Source organism: Pithys albifrons, chromosome Z, assembly GCF_047495875.1.
Source record: "Pithys albifrons albifrons isolate INPA30051 chromosome Z, PitAlb_v1, whole genome shotgun sequence".
NCBI classification, from domain to species: Eukaryota; Metazoa; Chordata; class Aves; order Passeriformes; family Thamnophilidae; genus Pithys; species Pithys albifrons.
The window spans coordinates 78,423,421-78,442,111 of NC_092497.1; the positions used below are offsets into that span (position 1 = coordinate 78,423,421).

The 18,691-nt window shown below is 34.2% G+C and overlaps 1 protein-coding gene across 1 annotated transcript in view; it reads left to right on the forward strand.

The window, feature by feature from the left end:
- The window catches only part of CNTNAP4 (contactin associated protein family member 4), a 198,582-nt gene that overhangs the window by 117,766 nt on the left and 62,125 nt on the right, over positions 1-18,691 (forward strand). The window contains exons 4-8 of the mRNA XM_071580071.1: positions 4,878-5,025; positions 10,700-10,903; positions 11,075-11,259; positions 13,194-13,337; positions 15,682-15,943. Coding sequence (XP_071436172.1) covers positions 4,878-5,025; positions 10,700-10,903; positions 11,075-11,259; positions 13,194-13,337; positions 15,682-15,943 — 943 coding nt within the window. The remainder of the gene's footprint in view (positions 1-4,877; positions 5,026-10,699; positions 10,904-11,074; positions 11,260-13,193; positions 13,338-15,681; positions 15,944-18,691) is intronic.

The window sequence follows — 18,691 nt, forward strand, 5'->3', positions numbered from 1 at the left end:
GAATCAGTTGGTATGTTCATGTGCATTGTTTTCTCTAGGGGTATGAGGTTAATTCCCATTTCTCTTCTGACTTCCACTTTCTTTTTTTCTAGGTGCACCAAGTAGGTAGGCAAAATAAAATTATCCACTTGAACTACCTTTAATTCTGCAGCACCAGTGTGCACCAAAGGCAGTTTAAAGACGTTCCAATGCAAGCAAGATGCTTTAATTTGAAATATTAACTAAAACCTAAAGCCGTAAAAAATTTTAATGTAAAGAAATACCGTTCATATTGATCATGCCTATAAAATATCACTTTATCCAGGAAGCAGTTAATTACTGAAAGAAAATGGTAGATTGTTTAGGAATAAACATTTTGCAGTGTGGACTTTGCAAACTACACAAGCTCCCATCCATTTTCTCTCTGATCTGTATTTTAGCTTTAACCACTAATTTTCCACTCACACAGTGAAAGGCAAAATAGAGAAAGAATCATGGCATAATATTCCAATGAATAAAACACTCACTGAATGTGAAGAAATACCAGAATGAGATAGACTGAATGAATATTGGTACAATTTACCTCACTATCCTGTTTCTGAGGGACAATGTTGGAATGCTGTAAATATGGCAGTGGGAATTTAAATGTTACAAGCAGTAGACATTGAGTAGAACAAGAATTTATGATGGTTTTCTGTGAAGATTTTTTTAACTATCTGGTCTATATTAGTCATGTTCTCATAAATATATACTATCCTTTTTTACAAAAGATGTTACGATCAGTCAAATTTATGAATATGTGCAATTGGTGTGTGTTTTGATCAATTTAAGACAATTCTGGTATAGTTTAGGTGTATATTGAAAGAATTCAGAGACAAGATCTAGTGAAAAATACAGGGCTTCTCCCTGTGATGCCACTGTTAGTATTATATAGGAAACAGATCTGTCAGTTTCATTTATCTATATATATATATATATATTTAATGACCAATAAAGTCTTAACAATCTGTTCATTTAATTTATGTGATCATTTTGCCCTAGCTATAATTCCAATCTGGACATCTAGAAAAGGAGGCAATTGTCAGAACGAAGGACTTTCACGCTCATTTTTTCCCCTTTAACCAAAGAATTCAAACTTGTTGGCTTTCAGGAATAACTTCAAAAGACTAACAATAATTCACCACAGTGGTAATAGAATGAGAAGGGAGAATCTGAATATCTTTATATTATCTTTTTATTATTTAGTCCTATAGTATATTTTACAGTGAATATATAGTATATTATACAGTAAAAGTTGAATTTGTGAATAAGCATCATGTCCTCTAGGTTATTTAAAGTATGTGTCATACACAGCTTCATTTCTGGGGGACTTTTTGGATGGCTGAGGAAGTTTTGGACAAGATTCCTGTATTATTCCTGGTCTAAACCACAATTTTTTTCTAAATAGAGGTTGGACAGGGAAATTAATGTGTTGGGTTTTTTGTTTTTTTTCTTTATCATGATGTACACTTACCTTCATAACCATTCTGAGCTTGTTAATGCCCTTCTATAGACAGGACAGTGCAGTTCAAGCACATTTGTGATTTCTGACAACATGGTGAACTAAGCAATTCTGTCTTCAAAGCAAAGTTAAAGCAGCTTGAGGTAAAGAAATTTCTGGGTTAGAAATTGAGTAGGAGGGTTAAAACAAGTTTGAGAGTAGACTCTCAGTTCAGACTTCAGTACAGCCCAGAGTACTTTAACTGGAATAAAATAGTTTGTGGAGCATTATCCACTTAGGTGTTTATGCTGCTTAGTCCCCCGATACTGTTTAAACTGCAATATAGTAAGTATTTCCATGTTTGAAAAACTACATCCTTTGAGAAAGTGTGCTGGTTTAAAGGTGAACCAGCAGGGGAAATGAACTCACCACGAGAGAGATTATAAGTCAGAGCTAAAATTTAATAATAATATTACAATAACAACACTGACACACAAGGGAAATTGCTTTCAACTCACAAAACCCCAGCAGTATAACCCAGTGTCCTGGGGCACAAACCCAAGGGGGTTTGTTTGCCCTTGTGCTGAGACCCCTGTGGTTCCCCCAAGTCCAGAGCAAAAGGAAAAGGAAAACCTGTTGGTGCAGGCGAGGGCTGTGGTCTGGGCGAGAGCGGTGATCTCCTCCTGTCAAGGTCCTGCTGCTACTCTGGATCCGACAAGAAGTTCCCAAGGTCTTCTTACCCACCACTTATGTACCCTCAGGGAGCACCCAGTCCCTCCCCCTGGGCGGGGACTCACACAATGGGTGATTAACTCTGGGAGCCAGGGGATGTTGAGCTGTTGATGGCCCATTAGCAGCTCCGCCCCCCTCAGGCTGGGTGTGAAGGTGATAATGGCTCCCTGGGCAGCTGCTGCTAATGGCCCATTGTCCTTGGGGAATGATAGAGGGGGTAGAATACACAGTTTTGATCACCCCCACACAGGGTTAGCTGGTCCCTCCTGCTGAACTAGGACAGAAAGGTGGTATATCTCCATGCTATTGAAAAGAAATGTAATATAGTACCTGTAAGAACATCAACTGATTCAACAAGCAATTATATAGGAGGAGTTAGCTTTATAATGGTATTAATATTTTTGCAAACAGTATTTATTATGTGTAACAGTCATATTAACTGAATGTCGTCTTGCATCTTTTTAACCATCAGGTGCCTGTGTAGGTTGTGAAGACTCTGCATAATCTGAAATAATGGCATGTTCTTTACATGGTTTGGCACAAGAATAAGTGACCCGAACTGTATGAAGAAGGCAGGGGAGGGAAGGAAGAAGTTCATTATATGTTTATAATTCTGTGTTTAAAAGATTACTGGATTGGACCATAAAGCAGTAATTGTGTTCTACTGTAGTGATAGGACTGTCTGTCACACTGAATATAATTCTCCTCTAAAAAGCCTACAAAATGCTTTCATTAGTTTTGGGTATGCCAAAAGAAAGCTGTCCAATTTTGTCCTCTTTCTTTTGAAAAGGATTAAGACTGAAAAAGCCCCAAAATATGTATTTTAACCTTTAGAATGTTTAAAATCAAGCAAGAAAGACCCATTCAGTAGTCAATACAATTGATAACACTGCAAAGCATGTTTTTACCAGATAAAAGCTCTGGAAAATGACAGATAAAAATTTTGATTTTTAAACTGGCCATTCTGAATGGTTAAAGCAGCAGTTTGAAGTACTTTTAGGTTATTACTGAAGCCTAAAAGCTAATTTCAAATTAAAAACACATGGTTTAAGTATACCCTACAGTAAAAAACAATCAGGCAATATACAGTCTGTATTCAAAACTTAATTTTTATAAGGCAGCTGCTTTCCAAAAATGATTTGGCAAAAAATATAAATCTTAATTGAACAACTTCATTTGCTCACAGTACTTAAACTTCTGAGATCTGGATTCTGGTTCACTCAACAAACTAATTGGCACTTTCACTGACAGTTGTGTTTGTTGCAAATAAGGATTTGAAGGGACAAGACGTCTGGAAGACTGTCACCCTCCAAATAGTAGTTCTCCTTTGGTTTTTGTTTTAGCATATTTCCATGTTCTCCTGCTGCATTAGTGTAATTACAAAGCATGAAGGCAGAAGTGGTGTGGACATTCAAAGTCAGTAACTTGCATCGCTTATTACTAGCCTAATAGGTTAACTTGAATTCAAGTCCATTTATGAAATGTTGTGGTTTTGTTGGTTTTGTTGTTTTGGTTTGGTTTTTTGTTGTTGTTGTTGTTTTTTTTTTTATTTTCTGTTCTTTATTGATTGTTCAGAGACTAGAATTTATTGGAATTTTACTATTACAGAGGAGGGAAACTGCAAAGATTTGTGTGTAGGAATATAAATAATGAATGAAATGAAGCTCACGTCTGCTTCAAAAACTTAAGGAAAGAGAAGCTGCATACCTAAAAATGTTGGTTTCTGTATCCTCTGCAGTTGCAACATCTCTGGCTTTTACCTATGGCAACAGCACTGCTCATACATCAAGAAATGTGTAATCTTTTAAAAAATGCTCATCTAAATATTTCAGAGAGCTATTTCTAATTTATTAGAATCTTAAATCCAAAATGTCTGAACAAATACTTTCAGCTTCACATACCATAAACAGGCAATGATAAAAACCCACCACAAAACACAGCAAAATCAGAATATATTCTCCAGTCCTCAGGATGCTAAAGTTCTTTAGAAGTTTTAATTTTGTTATTCACATGTTTGTTTGTTTGTCTGTTTGTTTCTGTTTCTTTATGTTCCCTATAAAAAGGAAGGTGGTTTTATCAGTTAAAAAGTGGGGGGAAAAAAGTTTACTTTTTAATCCTTCACTGGGAGAGAAATTGAGAGAAATTGAAATTTACAATCTTTTTTTTTTTTAAAAAGAACACTCAATTATTTCCTTTTATAATACTCTGGATTCTTTCATTTAAAACCAGAGTCTTTCATAACCATGGACTGTCAGTAGAAGACCTTTTTAAAGACAGCATACTATGAATCTAAAATACAGACTTGTAAGGTATTAATGTAATGTCTCATCCAAAGGAATTGGTAGAGATCTGTCTATTTTCCTTTGCAGCAGTGTTAGATGGAACCATACGCTGAAATGTTAGGATATTCTACACATTTTTGACAGGAATGTTAGATTTTGAAAGGTTTAATTCACTGAAATTTTATTGTAGAGTCTGGTGTCAGTGCTAAATACACAAATGACGTAACACCTCATCTAGGAGAATAGTTAAGACTGATTCATCAGTTGTTCCCATGGAATTCCCTGACAATTGTGTTTTATTCCTGTTTTCCAGATGAGGGTATAAAATGAAAAGATCAGTGATACTTCCCTATATTGATATATTCAATGCGGATGTGGCTGATCTTTTTTTCATTTTCTTCTAGGCCTTTTCTGGAAACACAAATGCAGACAGTGTCGTATACTATAAGCTTCAGCATTCCATTAAAGCAAGATTTCTCCGTTTTGTGCCTTTGGACTGGAATCCCAATGGCAGAATTGGAATGCGCATTGAAGTGTATGGATGCACATATAGTAAGTTTATTTCTGAAACTACTAAATGAAATGAATCTTCATCATTGTCTTTTGCTACCTAAGTTGCACTTGGAAGTAGATTTCTAAGCTTCAATTTAATCTTGAATAAAACTGATTGAATAAGTTTATGTGCAGACTGCATAATTTCTGCATTAGCTATCAATATGCAATGCTTATTTTCCAGTTTTTTCCACATTGGAATGAATGGTATGGACATAATCCAATAACTGATTTAATACAGGGAGTTTTTTATAGTCTTAGAAGCTGCATCTTAACATGATAAAATTTCTATCTCAAGGCTAAAATATGGAAAATATTTACAGTTTTAAATATGTATGGATTTGGTCCTGAGCCCATAAGAGTACCACTACATATGTTAGAATAATTTTTGTGCCATTAATAACTGACATAAGCCTTTGGAAGACAATTTTTTAAGTGTTATGCTTTATTGAGTGTAAATGGCTTTACTAAGTGTAAATGTTACTGTCTTCCTGTTACAATTTTTCATGCCTGGACTTTAAAAAAAAAATCCTTCTGTAAGCTGTTTATTGCTTTTTATTCTCCACATCTTTTCTCTGTGATAGAAACAGAATTTTAAGAAACTTCTTTCTTTGCTTTCTATGCATACTTTGATCTGTTGTTATTTGTAGGATTTTTTTTTTTAACTTCTCTAATTACGGTATGCTTTTTGTGGTTGATCTCTTCTGAATGCTCTCCATATATCTCTTTTCTATTTCTAGTCATTAGTATCTGACTTTAAAGTGAACATCAGTAAAAACACGTCTGGGCTTTCTACCTTAAACCTGACTTGGTAAAAAATCAGTAAAAGACCACAAGCGAAGGATATTGAAAATTTCAACCTGAATGCAGATTAAGTCAGTGTAGAAATTAGATTAGGTTCCCCATTCCAGAAAAAAGACTCCTCATGCCAGAGGCTTACACAAAATTCCTCAGTGGCCTCTGACTCGAGACTGGGGACATGACTTACGTTTCCTAAAAAAATCTAATGTAAATGAGAAATATTGCCAAGACCATGTTCAGCTTACCCTCAACTTTTTTTTTTTAAATTCGAGGACAACTAAAAATTAAAAACAAAGGCTGAACAGATGATTTTATCATTCCCAGCTGAAAGCTCATCTGAGTCTTCCATTTGAAACCTCACCTCTGTGATATGTGATAAGAGTAATCTTTCCTGCCTTTAAGCTTCACTGAACGTCAATCAGCTTTGCTTTTTCCCCATCCTTTAACTTGTGCATCTGATAATGTTTAAATACTTATACAACATCTTGTTTTTAAACATTTCCAAATAGAAGAGCTCTCTTTTGAGCATGCCTATAGTCCATATTTTAATTATATACAATCAATATAATAGTTTTCTGTGTCAGAAAGAGATACATTTTATGGCTCTCTTCTATTTTATGGCTATTAGTTAGCAATGGAAAACTCCACAAGTCTAAAGGACAAAAAGAGAACAGTGCTTATGTAACTAAAAAAAACAAACAACAAAACCCATACAGAATAAGCAGTTATGAAGTTAAAATATTTTGTGTGGTCATTAACTGCCTTTGAGGAAGATTATATATTTTTCTGTGTTTTACTTATTTGGTACAGGATCCATCCTGTATGTAGCTTACAGAAGCAAATCATCTTTAGTTTTCTTCTAAGATTCGATTAAATTAAAAATTAATATTTACTTAATCCATTATCCACTATAAGGTACTATGCATAAAGAACATGATGGTGTTAAAAATATCTAATTTTTTTAAGCTGCCTAAGATTTTCTTTGAATGATATTGCATATTCTAGAAATGCTATTTTTTCCTATGAATAAATGCTCTCATTCCAAATGAATTGCAGACTCCTTATCATCTCTATATTTATTTTGAACACCTAGAATTACCATGTGTTTTTAGTAGTTCAATTCAGTGGTTTCTGTTGAAGACACACCAACTGATAATATAGTTCTAAAATATATTTAAAATTTTAAAAGATTAATTCTGTCCCTACAGTCTTTTTCTTCATTTATCAGGTACGATGAGGAAATATTGTTACAGTAATTACACCTGTCTCTTTCTGAATGGCTATATACTTTTCGAGGAGGAACCTGCAAATAAAGAAAAACAAAAATGCCAGTAATACATACCTTACACTTTGATCCACATTTCCCACTTTCTCATTCTTCCGTTTAGGGTGATCTCACTGTGTCTTATATTGTGAGAGTAAACAACTCTCTTTTCATTTACCACCAAGAATGTAAACTATGTTCTGTATTCAAGCACAAATGCACTAATTTATTTCTTCAGTCTTATCTGTTGCAAATTACACAACTAACACTAAACCTGCAAGAATACAGGAAGGTGAAAAAATGTGTGCCTGCTGCACCCTAAAGAAGTCATTACTATCTTGGTGATGTAATACTTCCAGGCACTATTTAAAATTTGCTACTCTGCTGTCTTCCAAACACCTGCTCTGAATAACTTGGCCTAGTATGCTCAGAAATTTTGTTTCCCCTTTAATTACAGTGTCAGTGAGGCTTGGTAAAATTCATGGTAGATGTCTGTAGGATAAAGCCGATTATTGTGAGCTTTGCTTCCTTTTTTACTTTTTTTACACACCACTCCTGTGTTCCTATAAACTTTCCAGGCCAAGTACTGTCACATTTTAGATGCATACAGACAAGTGCTTCCATTTTTATCTCAACATTTAAGGAATAGAAAGGTCAAATTAGGGTAGTCACTTACGGAGTTACATGAAACATTAAAAGAGTTCCCCTGTATTTTTTGTGTTTAGTTTTTTTCACTCCTTACTTTTCTATCTCCACCACATTCCTCAGTTTTTTAACTCCTGTTCTACAGTCTTTTTTTTATGTAAGAAAGAAAGAAAAAAAGAAGTTTTATAACTCCAGATATTCTACTTTACTTCATATGGACTGACAAAATCTGCTTGTGCTGTGACTATACCACAACCACTCCGTGCTCAGCCCCATTCCAAAAATCTGTCTTAAGCCTCTGCCTGTTAGTTCTTCCCATTTATTGTGTGCAAAAGATAGGTATAAATGTGAAAATGACAAATGTATAAAATTGTAGAAGAAAGATAACTGGAAACTAAATGCATACTGCATATTAAAAATTGATAGATTGTTAAGTAGTGCCTACTTAACAACAAGCGCTGCAGATACTGTGATGCACAAACCCTCTTCTACTGTTCACTAAGACTTAACTGTATTGAAGCTTTTTGAGCATTTCCTTCTTGGCTAAAATGCTTAAAATTGATAGCACAGTTACACCAGTCAAAGAAAGGACTTCATCTCCTCTTCGTAACAGGAGTAATGATGAAACACTTTGCATTGTTTTAAGGGCTTTTTCCCCTTATAGAACATTACCATTAATTTCAGTTGATTTAAAGATTTAAAAAAAATCAAGTACTTTTTCAAACAAAGATATTTCAACTCAAACTCTTGCTCAGGGTCACTAGGACTCTTGGTTCTATGGCATGTGAGGGGGCTTCCAGAATATCCAGGTTCTCTGAGGCATTTGATGATTTCCAAAGATATTTTCACAGTATACTAAGGATTTAGGTTACATTAATTTGAGAAAGACACATTGTAAATTGTGAAAACAAAAGATCAGTGTTTATAAGACAAAACAAGCTGTTTTACTTTTCTTATATACAACAGTAGAGTACAGAAAACGCGTGGAGTGGGATGTTGAAATCCAGCAAATATTAGAAGTTGGTAAATATGAGAGGAAAATGTCATGGCACCCTGGGTATTTGCCCACGCTCTGTTTATCCTTATAACCCTGTAGGATACTCAAGTTCTCTCTCTCACAACCTTTTAAATGTATTTCTAGAGGTAGTGCATAGATGATGTAGACAAAACATGTAAAAATGTTACAAGAATTTTGATTAACATATGCAGCCCTTTCACAGTCTTCATTCATGCATGGTATTGTGGGCAGCGGAGTTGAGGGAAAGGAAGCTTTGATTTTGTTTATTTTCCAAATGTACACAGAGCAGATTTTGCTTCTTAAGAGCTAGTGCTGAAGACTACACTTAGAAATTTTGGAAAACAGTGTTAATGCTTTTTGTGCTCTTCTGATAACTAATGAGAAGAATAGTTCCCAATTAAAAAAAAATCCTACTGTTATCAGTGCTTACTAAGAATGTATCCCCTTAGCTGGTTTGATAGATAAGTAACAATGTGCAAGTTGTCTTATTGAAGTCTTTATTAAAACTATTCTAATTCAGATTCATTATTTCAGTTCAACATTAATTAATGCTTTTACTGTACACTTTCTTTCAATGACACAATGAAGTGAAATAGTCAATCTAGGATTCATATTTAGGTAGAATGTCACAATTATTCATTGCACATTTGGTAAATGAATTCTTCATTATCAAGATAGGAAGAAAATCAAGAAACTATATTTAAAAACATAGCTGTGCTCACTTGACATGAGCTTTTTGAAAATTGAATATAAATTACTAACTTTAAGTACTATAATTAATTTGAATTCAGTTCATTTCCATGCTGACAATATGGAGAAATATTTTAGTGGTTACATAAAATTAGTAAATAGATAATGGGCTTCCATTCACTTGCAAGAAGTCAACCAGTCAATTGAAAAATAACTTCATATTTTATTGAGTGTCCTTTAAAACTTCATTCATTTCACAAATGTATTTTTCAAGGGTAATTATTTTTTCTTCTTTACATATGAACTGTGAATACTCTATGAGCTTTTTATAGTGTTGCCAGTTCTGTTGTGTCCTTCTTGTCCAATGTGTACTGATTTTGACAGATGCTCTATTATATTATTGGGAAAAAATCATTTGGCCCTTTCCCTTTCCCTTTCCCTTTCCCTTTCCCTTTCCCTTTCCCTTTCCCTTTCCCTTTCCCTTTCCCTTTCCCTTTCCCTTTCCCTTTCCCTTTCCCTTTCCCTTTTTTTCTCTTTCCCTTTCCCTTTCCCTTTTTTTCTCTTTCCCTTTCCCTTTCCCTTTTTTTCTCTTTCCCTTTCCCTTTCCCTTTTTTTCTCTTTCCCTTTCCCTTTCCCTTTTTTTCTCTTTCCCTTTCCCTTTCCCTTTTTTTCTCTTTCCCTTTCCCTTTCCCTTTTTTTCTCTTTCCCTTTCCCTTTCCCTTTTTTTCTCTTTCCCTTTCCCTTTCCCTTTTTTTCTCTTTCCCTTTCCCTTTCCCTTTCCCTTTCCCTTTCCCTTTCCCTTTCCCTTTCCCTTTCCCTTTCCCTTTCCCTTTCCCTTTCCCTTTCCCTTTCCCTTTCCCTTTCCCTTTTTTTCTCTTTCTCTTTCCCTTTCCCTTTCCCTTTCCCCACAGAAGGTCAACATCAGCCTGGACTACCTTGTGAAGAGCATTGCCAGCAGGTCACTATAATGGACATTATCAAAGTACTTTGTAGCTCCAAGGCAAGGAAGACCTACCTTTCTCACATGAGTATTGTACTAGATTTGAGTAGAACCCAGACCTCTTCTCACCTTGATTATCTAGTTATAGCATCATCATTAAAGCAGGACAGTATTAATATATGGGGAAGAAAATAAGCTACAATTTACTGGGCACCAGTGAATCTAGAGATTTTAGTGGTGAGACTTCATATCATATTCAAGTAACATGCAACTGTTTATTTTTGACATACATTATCTTTCATTTCTTTACTTCTAGGGTCAGAGGTGGTTGGCTTTGATGGAAAAAGTTGTCTCATTTACACATTAAATCAAAAACTCATGAATGCACTGAAAGATGTGATTTCTCTGAAGTTTAAGACAATGCAAAGTGATGGAATTCTTCTCCACAGAGAAGGAAAAAATGGAGACCACATTACCCTGGAATTAACTCAAGGAAAGCTGTCCCTACTCATTAATTTAGGTAACAGCTACAGACTCATAAAACTAACCTAGTTATCAATTGTTATTTCACTAACACTCCTTCTATACTGTTAAGTGGATTTTAATGTATAGAGTATGTTAAACTAGCAGTATATATTTGAATAATTATATTTTTAGTGAAATTAATAGTTTTTACTTTTCTTCTTTCAAGGTGATACTAAAACTCATCCTTCTAATGCCCAAATTAATATTACGCTGGGCAGCCTTTTGGATGATCAACACTGGCATTCTCTTCTCATTGAGCACTTTAACAATCAAGTAAACTTTACAGTGGATAAACATACTCATCATTTTCATGCCAAAGGAGAATTCAGTTATATGGACCTTGATTACAAGGTGTGAAAATTACCTTTTCTATATAACATTTATGACCTTTGTTATGCAAGTGAAACAGGAGACAGAACTTCCGGAAGTTTGTAGTGCTTGAGACTTTAGGGATTTTCTGTCACCTAAAGGAATGAATCAAAGAAAAAAGAGATTTTTCTAGAGTACTAATCCTCCACTAGAGCAGCAACTCAGTATTTTCAAAATATTATCTTTTTCATCCCAGAATGTGTTATTTCAATTATTGTTGTTTCAGTAGAGCTGTGAATGTGATAAACAGTATGTAAACATAATGACTGAGACCCAACTCGGTTATTATTTTATTAATATTAATGTTATGAATATAAAGTTTGATGAAAATTACAATAAATGACCATACAACCCTTTTAGAATATTTATATTAAGACTTAAATCTCTGTTAGATCTGAAAAATATACTGTGAAAAAATCTTGCTTAAACAAATGTTATATTCATGAAATGAATAGATGTAATGAAATGGTAGATGTAATTTGCTGTGACATTTTGCCATGTATGTTTAAAAATACCAATATTTCACAGTTATAATTTGCTGACTGGCTGCTTTATATTTGCCCATATCCTATTTGTTGGATGGAACAATGAATGATACAGCAGAGTGTCTGGAACCTGCAGAATTTATTGTACTCATTCCATTTTTTTAAGCAATTTAGAGTAAGGTTTCATGCTGTTCCATGTCTGCAGTATCCCATTTCAAAAACATCTACTTAGAATTTCTGATTATAAATCATAGTAACAAAGTTTGGAGGATCACACTAATTAAAGAAACCCCCAAACCAGAGAAAACAACTGGTTGGCAAATGGATATCTTGCACTAAATAAATCAGTATTGTGAATTAAATTTTCATCTCTTCCACATGCTATAAAGTTTTTTTTGCACACATAAAAAAAAGCAAAACATAAAAAACTTTCAAAAAAGAACAAAATACTGTATTTAGTATTGCATTTCTCACTATAAAAATTTCTCAACTTAATAATTTAATATAAGATATATTTGATTTGGGGGTTTTATTTAGTAAAATTATTTTTAAAATTGAGTAAGATTTCAAAATTAAAACATGAATAGTTTAAACTGACCTTCTATTCTATGTTATCCAGAATAGCTTTGAAATTGGTGAGCTCAGAAGTTCACCTACAATGGCATCGTCTTTCTGATGGTGTCCAAGAGGAGAAACATTGACTGGAGCATAACTGCGGTCACCTTTGTGGCAGTGATTTTCTAAAATAATTTACTGCTTTCTAGCAGCTTCTGCCTCTGGGACTTATTTAGACAGAGGGATATTCTTGAACTGATTAGCTCTCAATGGATTTTTATTTTTATTAAATCTTCCAATCTCTCTTTGAAGTTAAGTAATCCTACAGCACCATGTCAAGGAACTGCACAGCCTAGGCATTTTGAATTTGAAGAAGTACCTCCTTTCATTTGTATTGAATCTCCCCTAGAATAATTTAATTTGATGCACTGTTGTTCTCTGTTATGGTAATTATGATGTGCATACAGTGGAGAAGTCAGGCTCAAATTTCCTAAAGAATTGTTGCTAATTTTCTCCTCCTTTTTCACACTGTCCTGCTTAGTCTGCATGTACTTGGCCTTCTCCTTCTTATCCTTGGTGTTTAAGCTGTAATGGAACCTGAAAACTGATCTAAGCCACTGTCAAGAGACATCCTCAGAAGTTTAAAAAAAAACAAACTCCAATATTTCAGAATAATGTAGTACATATATATGACTTGATATAGCCTAAGTTTTTCATAGCTTGTTCTTTTTATATGTAGATATGATACGATGAAATAGCCAAGAATCTTACTCACTATTGGCCAGTCTTTGACTTCTGCTCTTACATTGATTGTAGTCAACTTTTTTCTGTAGAGAATTACTTAATAGTATCATTGATTTCTCTTCTCTTTCTAAGCTCAGCTTTGGAGGGATCCCAGTGCCTGGAAAATCAGGGACATTATCACGCAGGAACTTTCATGGGTGTTTTGAAAATATTTATTATAATGAAGTGAACATTATTGACCTGGCCAGGAGGCATAAATCTCAGATCTACTTTCTGGTAAGAGATTCATAGTTAAGAAGGAATAAATAAGTAAAATAGAGAAAAATATCACAACCACTTTTACATCAAACCTGTTAACACACACATCTAGTGAAATCTATATTATGTAAGGAAAGAAAAATTAAATATCAGCTAGTTGGGCTATGGTTCATTTACTGCTGTATAGACTCACCCAGTAGAAAATGCACGATTCATTTGGTTCTTCAGGTGTTTAGCTGGTACTTAGATGTGTCTGATACTACACTGTTGTGCTGTGCTTATACAAAAGTCTATGAACAAAATAGGATGTATCTAAAGCCATCAAATCTCTGACTTTGTACCAGAGTAATAAGAACCTGTACCTAAATAAGTACACCAACAGTACATTTTAAATCTTCTATCGCTGATTCACTTTTCTTTGACCAGAGTATTATAATTTTGGCAGATAAGTTCTGTTTGTCAATTTAAACTGTCCTTTGCCTGAAGAACTGTAGTTTATGTTGCTGGATTTCATGCGTTTCTTGTGACATGGCCAACAGTTATATTATCTAAATCCTTACCTTTTAGACAATCAGTTCCAATATCAAACTAACTTTCTTCTGTGTTACAGAAGGTTTTCTAGAAATTTGACTTTGTCCTTTGTTGTTGGTTTTGGGGTTGTTTTTCTTTTGGTTGGTTGGTTTTTTTCCCAGTAGTATTAGTGTCATCTCCATTAGCAATATTTATTTATTTAGTAGTGGGAAATGCTGAGATATCATAGGAGTCAGCTCAAAACAATTAACAAAATATTAAGTGCTTTCAAGAACCATATATTTTGACTTGAATTGCAGTTCTGAATGTGAACAACAAGATTTGGTTTTATATCCTAGAGAAAATGGATTACAGGCACCTCTTTTGATGTGAAACTCACCTGAAATGTCTCAAAATTAACTAAGCTGGTACCTCTGTATAATATTCTGTCCATGATGCTGATGGATGCTGGGGAACTGGCAGTTATAATAGGCTCTGTGTGGACTGGTGAAAGGGGAGCTATGAAGTAATTTGTAATACAAACTATCATTTTCTTCATCTTCAATGTTTTAAATTGTTGTGCTACTTCTAAAATTATTTAGGGGATATTTTATAATATAAATGTTCCAGGAAGTAGCTATGTTACCACAGAAGCCTTGTTAAACACATGTTTTTCTTGGGGAATCTGCAAATGGCCTGCTTTTAGTGTTAACAGGTTAATTAATCTGCTGACTACCTTTTCACGAAGGATCAGTTCAGTCAACCGTTCATTTCTCACAGCTGAGCTCGTAAGACAAAGCTTTTACTTATTTATATATTGTCCTTGAGGAAAATGAAAACAGATAAACTTTAATATCTTGTCATGCCAGGGACCAGTGAGTATTTATTCTTAAATTGATTTTATAACTTTACTAAGTGGTTAAAGTTTTATATATTATCAAAAGTTTAAAACCTCTTTTTGCTGAATAGAAGTTAAGTACATTTTAAATTCCAAGGGCATTAATTATTATTACATCTTTTGTACAGAACAAAATATAATTCAAATGGTGCCAGCAAGTTATTAGAACAAAGTTCATATTGTATTTTTATCAAGTACCATAAAGTATTAACTGACACCAGCTGCAAAAAATTAATTATTTCCATCCCAGACTTCTTGTCTGCATCAGTCAGTATAAGCAGAGATGCAGGTTAATCTCAGAGTTTCTCAATGGGCTCAAGCACCAATTTACCTAAGAACCAGTGTTTTCAGTAGCACAGAATAAAAGCTAGTTGCCTAAATCCAGCTCAATCCAGTCCATATGGGCCTGCTTGAAAACATGTTTGCCCCTGGTTTATGAAGTATGTGTTTCACATTTGTAAGTAGCAAGAGCTTCTGTGTGGAATTTTTCAGTTTGTAAAAACAAATATTGGAGTTATTGTACCTACATTAATTGGAAAAAGCTACTTCTTGGTCTGGCAAAATGTATTTTTCTTAAATTTAAGCAATTAGTTCCAAGCTCAATATTTTTCTCTACATGTAAGTATTTACATGTGTTTTGTGGCATTTTTTCTGACTTTCAGAAGTTTGTTGAGTCCCTAATGCTTCCTGAGGCTGAGCTAAACTAGAAACAAGGCAGGTCTGTCTAACTCCTGATGTATCACTAGATCAACCACATAATTTAGGAATAAAGAAAGGCAGATAAATCTATTCTAGTCAAACATCTATGTAAACATTTGTCAAATTGATGATGTTCATATTTGATTTTTAGATAATACATTTAAATATCATTCACCATGTTTTGAAACCCTGTGGTTTTCACAGAGAAATTTTCATGAGTCTTCCCAATGCCGTATTTGTTTCATTTCTTTCTAGGGCAACACGTCCTTCTCATGTTTAGAGCCACAAGTGGTTCCTGTTACATTTCTCAGCACCAACAGTTATCTGGCACTGCCAGGCACGTCAGGGCAAGATGAAGTATTTGTCAGTTTCCAGTTTCGTACTTGGAACAAGGATGGACTTCTATTGTCCAGTAAACTACACAAGTCTTCGGGTGGTTTCCTCTTATATCTGAGTGATGGGAAAGTTAAAATCAATCTTCATAAGCCAGGAAGAATACTGAGTGACATCACTGCAGGTAACAGAAATGAAATAAAAAAATCCAAGATTCCTATGCTTAAAAAAATAGCTTGATGAAAATTCATTTAAATTAGTACTTACACTCTTGACTTGTTTTTATGACTAGTATGTGTGCATCTATGCTTTACTTATGTGAATTTTTAAAGAAATTATTTGTAAATGCTTTCTTTTCTCACATATATTTTTTCCCATAAATGAGTAGAAATTGCTTGCAATAATATAGGCTGAAAAATTGAGTCCTCAGCTTAATGTGCATATGATATGTACAGCTCATGTACAGTGATGTTAGAGAATATCCAAATGGTATTCTGAGAACCAAGTCCCAGCTTTCACTCAGCTTTGGAGTAATGGAACTAACTCTCTTGCAGAGTCTTCTCAGTTTTTCTGGGTGCTGTTAGCACTTGGTGTGAGAACAAGACCGCTGGCCCAGCCAGTAACCTCTATGCCTCATGAAACAGGAGAGCACAGCAGAGCTGATGTCATCTCCATCTTCCAAGACTTTTAAAAAATTATTGAGAATCAGTAACATCACTGTGTGATAATATCACCCCTTCACCTAGCAGCATTTCATCAGTAGTACACAATTCTCTGACATTCCATGAGCCATCTTAGAGTTTCTCATACTTTATGCAAAAAAACTTGAATGCCCTTTACTTGTAGATGGATAAAATGTTCATTCCAGAATGAGTTCTCAGAAAGGAAAGCCAGTGCAATAGAGATTAGGTGGGTAAGTGTGATCACAAAGAATGTAAGAAAATGAGGAAATTTGTCTAGGATTGGAGTGGTTTCTATATGGATGAAGATGACTAGAGTCCACTAGTTGGAGGAATATATCATAGAAAAAAAGGTGAATTTGGATGCAACAAAAAAGCATTTATGATACAAAACATCAGTGCACCTTAGATTTATTTTGACCTGTACACAAGCATAAATTTCTCATTTCATTTTCAAAAAACGTAATATTATCAGTGGAAAAGAAGCCAATTCAGTTCCAGTTACGTAATGAGTAAACTGAATGAACAGGTGAAAAACAAGTAAGAAAATCCAAAACTAGTTACAATAAGGACAAACATAAGAAAGAATCACTGATCTAAAATGTTTACAAACATGTTAGTCAGTTTAAGGCAAACAAAGACAGAAAAGCAGAACCAAGCAGAGCAGAGAACAGCCACAGGATTTGCAAACGAGGTCTTCTTAATCTTAGTTCCATGCCCCTGTTTCTTTTAGATTGATTCCTTACTTCAATTCCTCTTACAAAATGAAAATTCCCTTAAGGTGGAGAGGGAAAGAAAGAAAAAAATAAAAGTTAAACTAAACTCTGAAGTTCATTATGTTTCTACAGACGTAACATTTTAAATACTTGATTATTTTAACTCAGAAAATGACTACAAGCTAGTAATGACCACAAATAATGTAGAAATTTGCATGAATACTTTGATCCTGTTCTTGTGGTAATAGGATCAGCTCTGGTATTTTTATAGTCTACAATAACTGATGCATAAAGAGTATCATTTCCCTAGGCTTACCATTTGAAAATGTCGATTCCTTAGTCAGAATGTTAGTGGTAGGTAGTGAACAGTAATGAATTTAGCTTTTTAGGAGCTGTTTCACTTGCTTTTCAATTAGGTGATGTATGTTAAAGAAACTACTGCCATGCATTGTCATTTTAACACACCAGCTGAAGGTGGTGGCCCTTTTAGCAGTTTCTGTTGCAGAAAGAGGTAATTTATTGAATTTCAAAGCTGCGACACAATACATAAAATATTAGCTTAAGCACCCAAAATAAATCTCGACATTCTATGCTGAGACAGAATTTAATGTTCTCATGCTAGGTTAAGCTTACTGTTCATGAAGTCTAACAGCAGGAATTGTGTTTGTCGTTATGAAGGCAAAAACTACTGCAAAATCATTTCCTTTTCTGAGAAGGAATTTATCTAACAAAACCATATGGGGAACTTTTCCTTGTGTTTTTGAAGTGTTTATTTTAGCACTCATTGAAGCAATTCAAGTCTGCATTTAGAGATTGAGTAATTAAATTATGGATGGCTGGACAGGTTTGCTTCCCTGCAGGCAAGGACTTATGACCTGACTTTCACACACACACACACACACACACACACATGTAATATTTCATAATTAAATCAGAGCATGTGTCCTTGTGCACAGTTCTTAAATTCATTATCTTGTGCGTTTTAAGAATTTATTCAACCATATGAAACTGAGGAGAATGGCATATTAATTCCCAAGTAATTAAGTTATAATAAACCGTGTCCTTCTTTTACAGAAGAGTTGTTTAATAACTTCCCTTTGTAGCCTCTTTTGGTCCTCCAGTATTCACAAAGAAATAACGGATTAAAAAAAAGAAATCAACACAAAGTTAATTTGTGTTGAATGATGAGACCAAATTGAATTACAGCATGTGTAAATGTTACATTTTATTACTCGGTTTCTTGTATGAGCTTCTATTTCTACCCAGATTTTCATTTCTATGCAGCTTTTAATTAAGTGATGTTTACAGTCATTGCATTTGGTGGCTATACTTCACTCTAATCTGTAAATTACTTTGAAGGTTTTGGTTTGGGTTTTTTTGTTGTTGTTTGGTTTGGTTTGTGGGGGTTTTGTTTGTTTTTTTTGTTTTGCTTATTTCTCACTTCTGTCCTAGTAAGACATATACACTTTATCTTTGTGTATGTATTTCTAAGGTTGGATGTCATTGTTCTGCAAGTGATCCTGTAGACCTATTTTA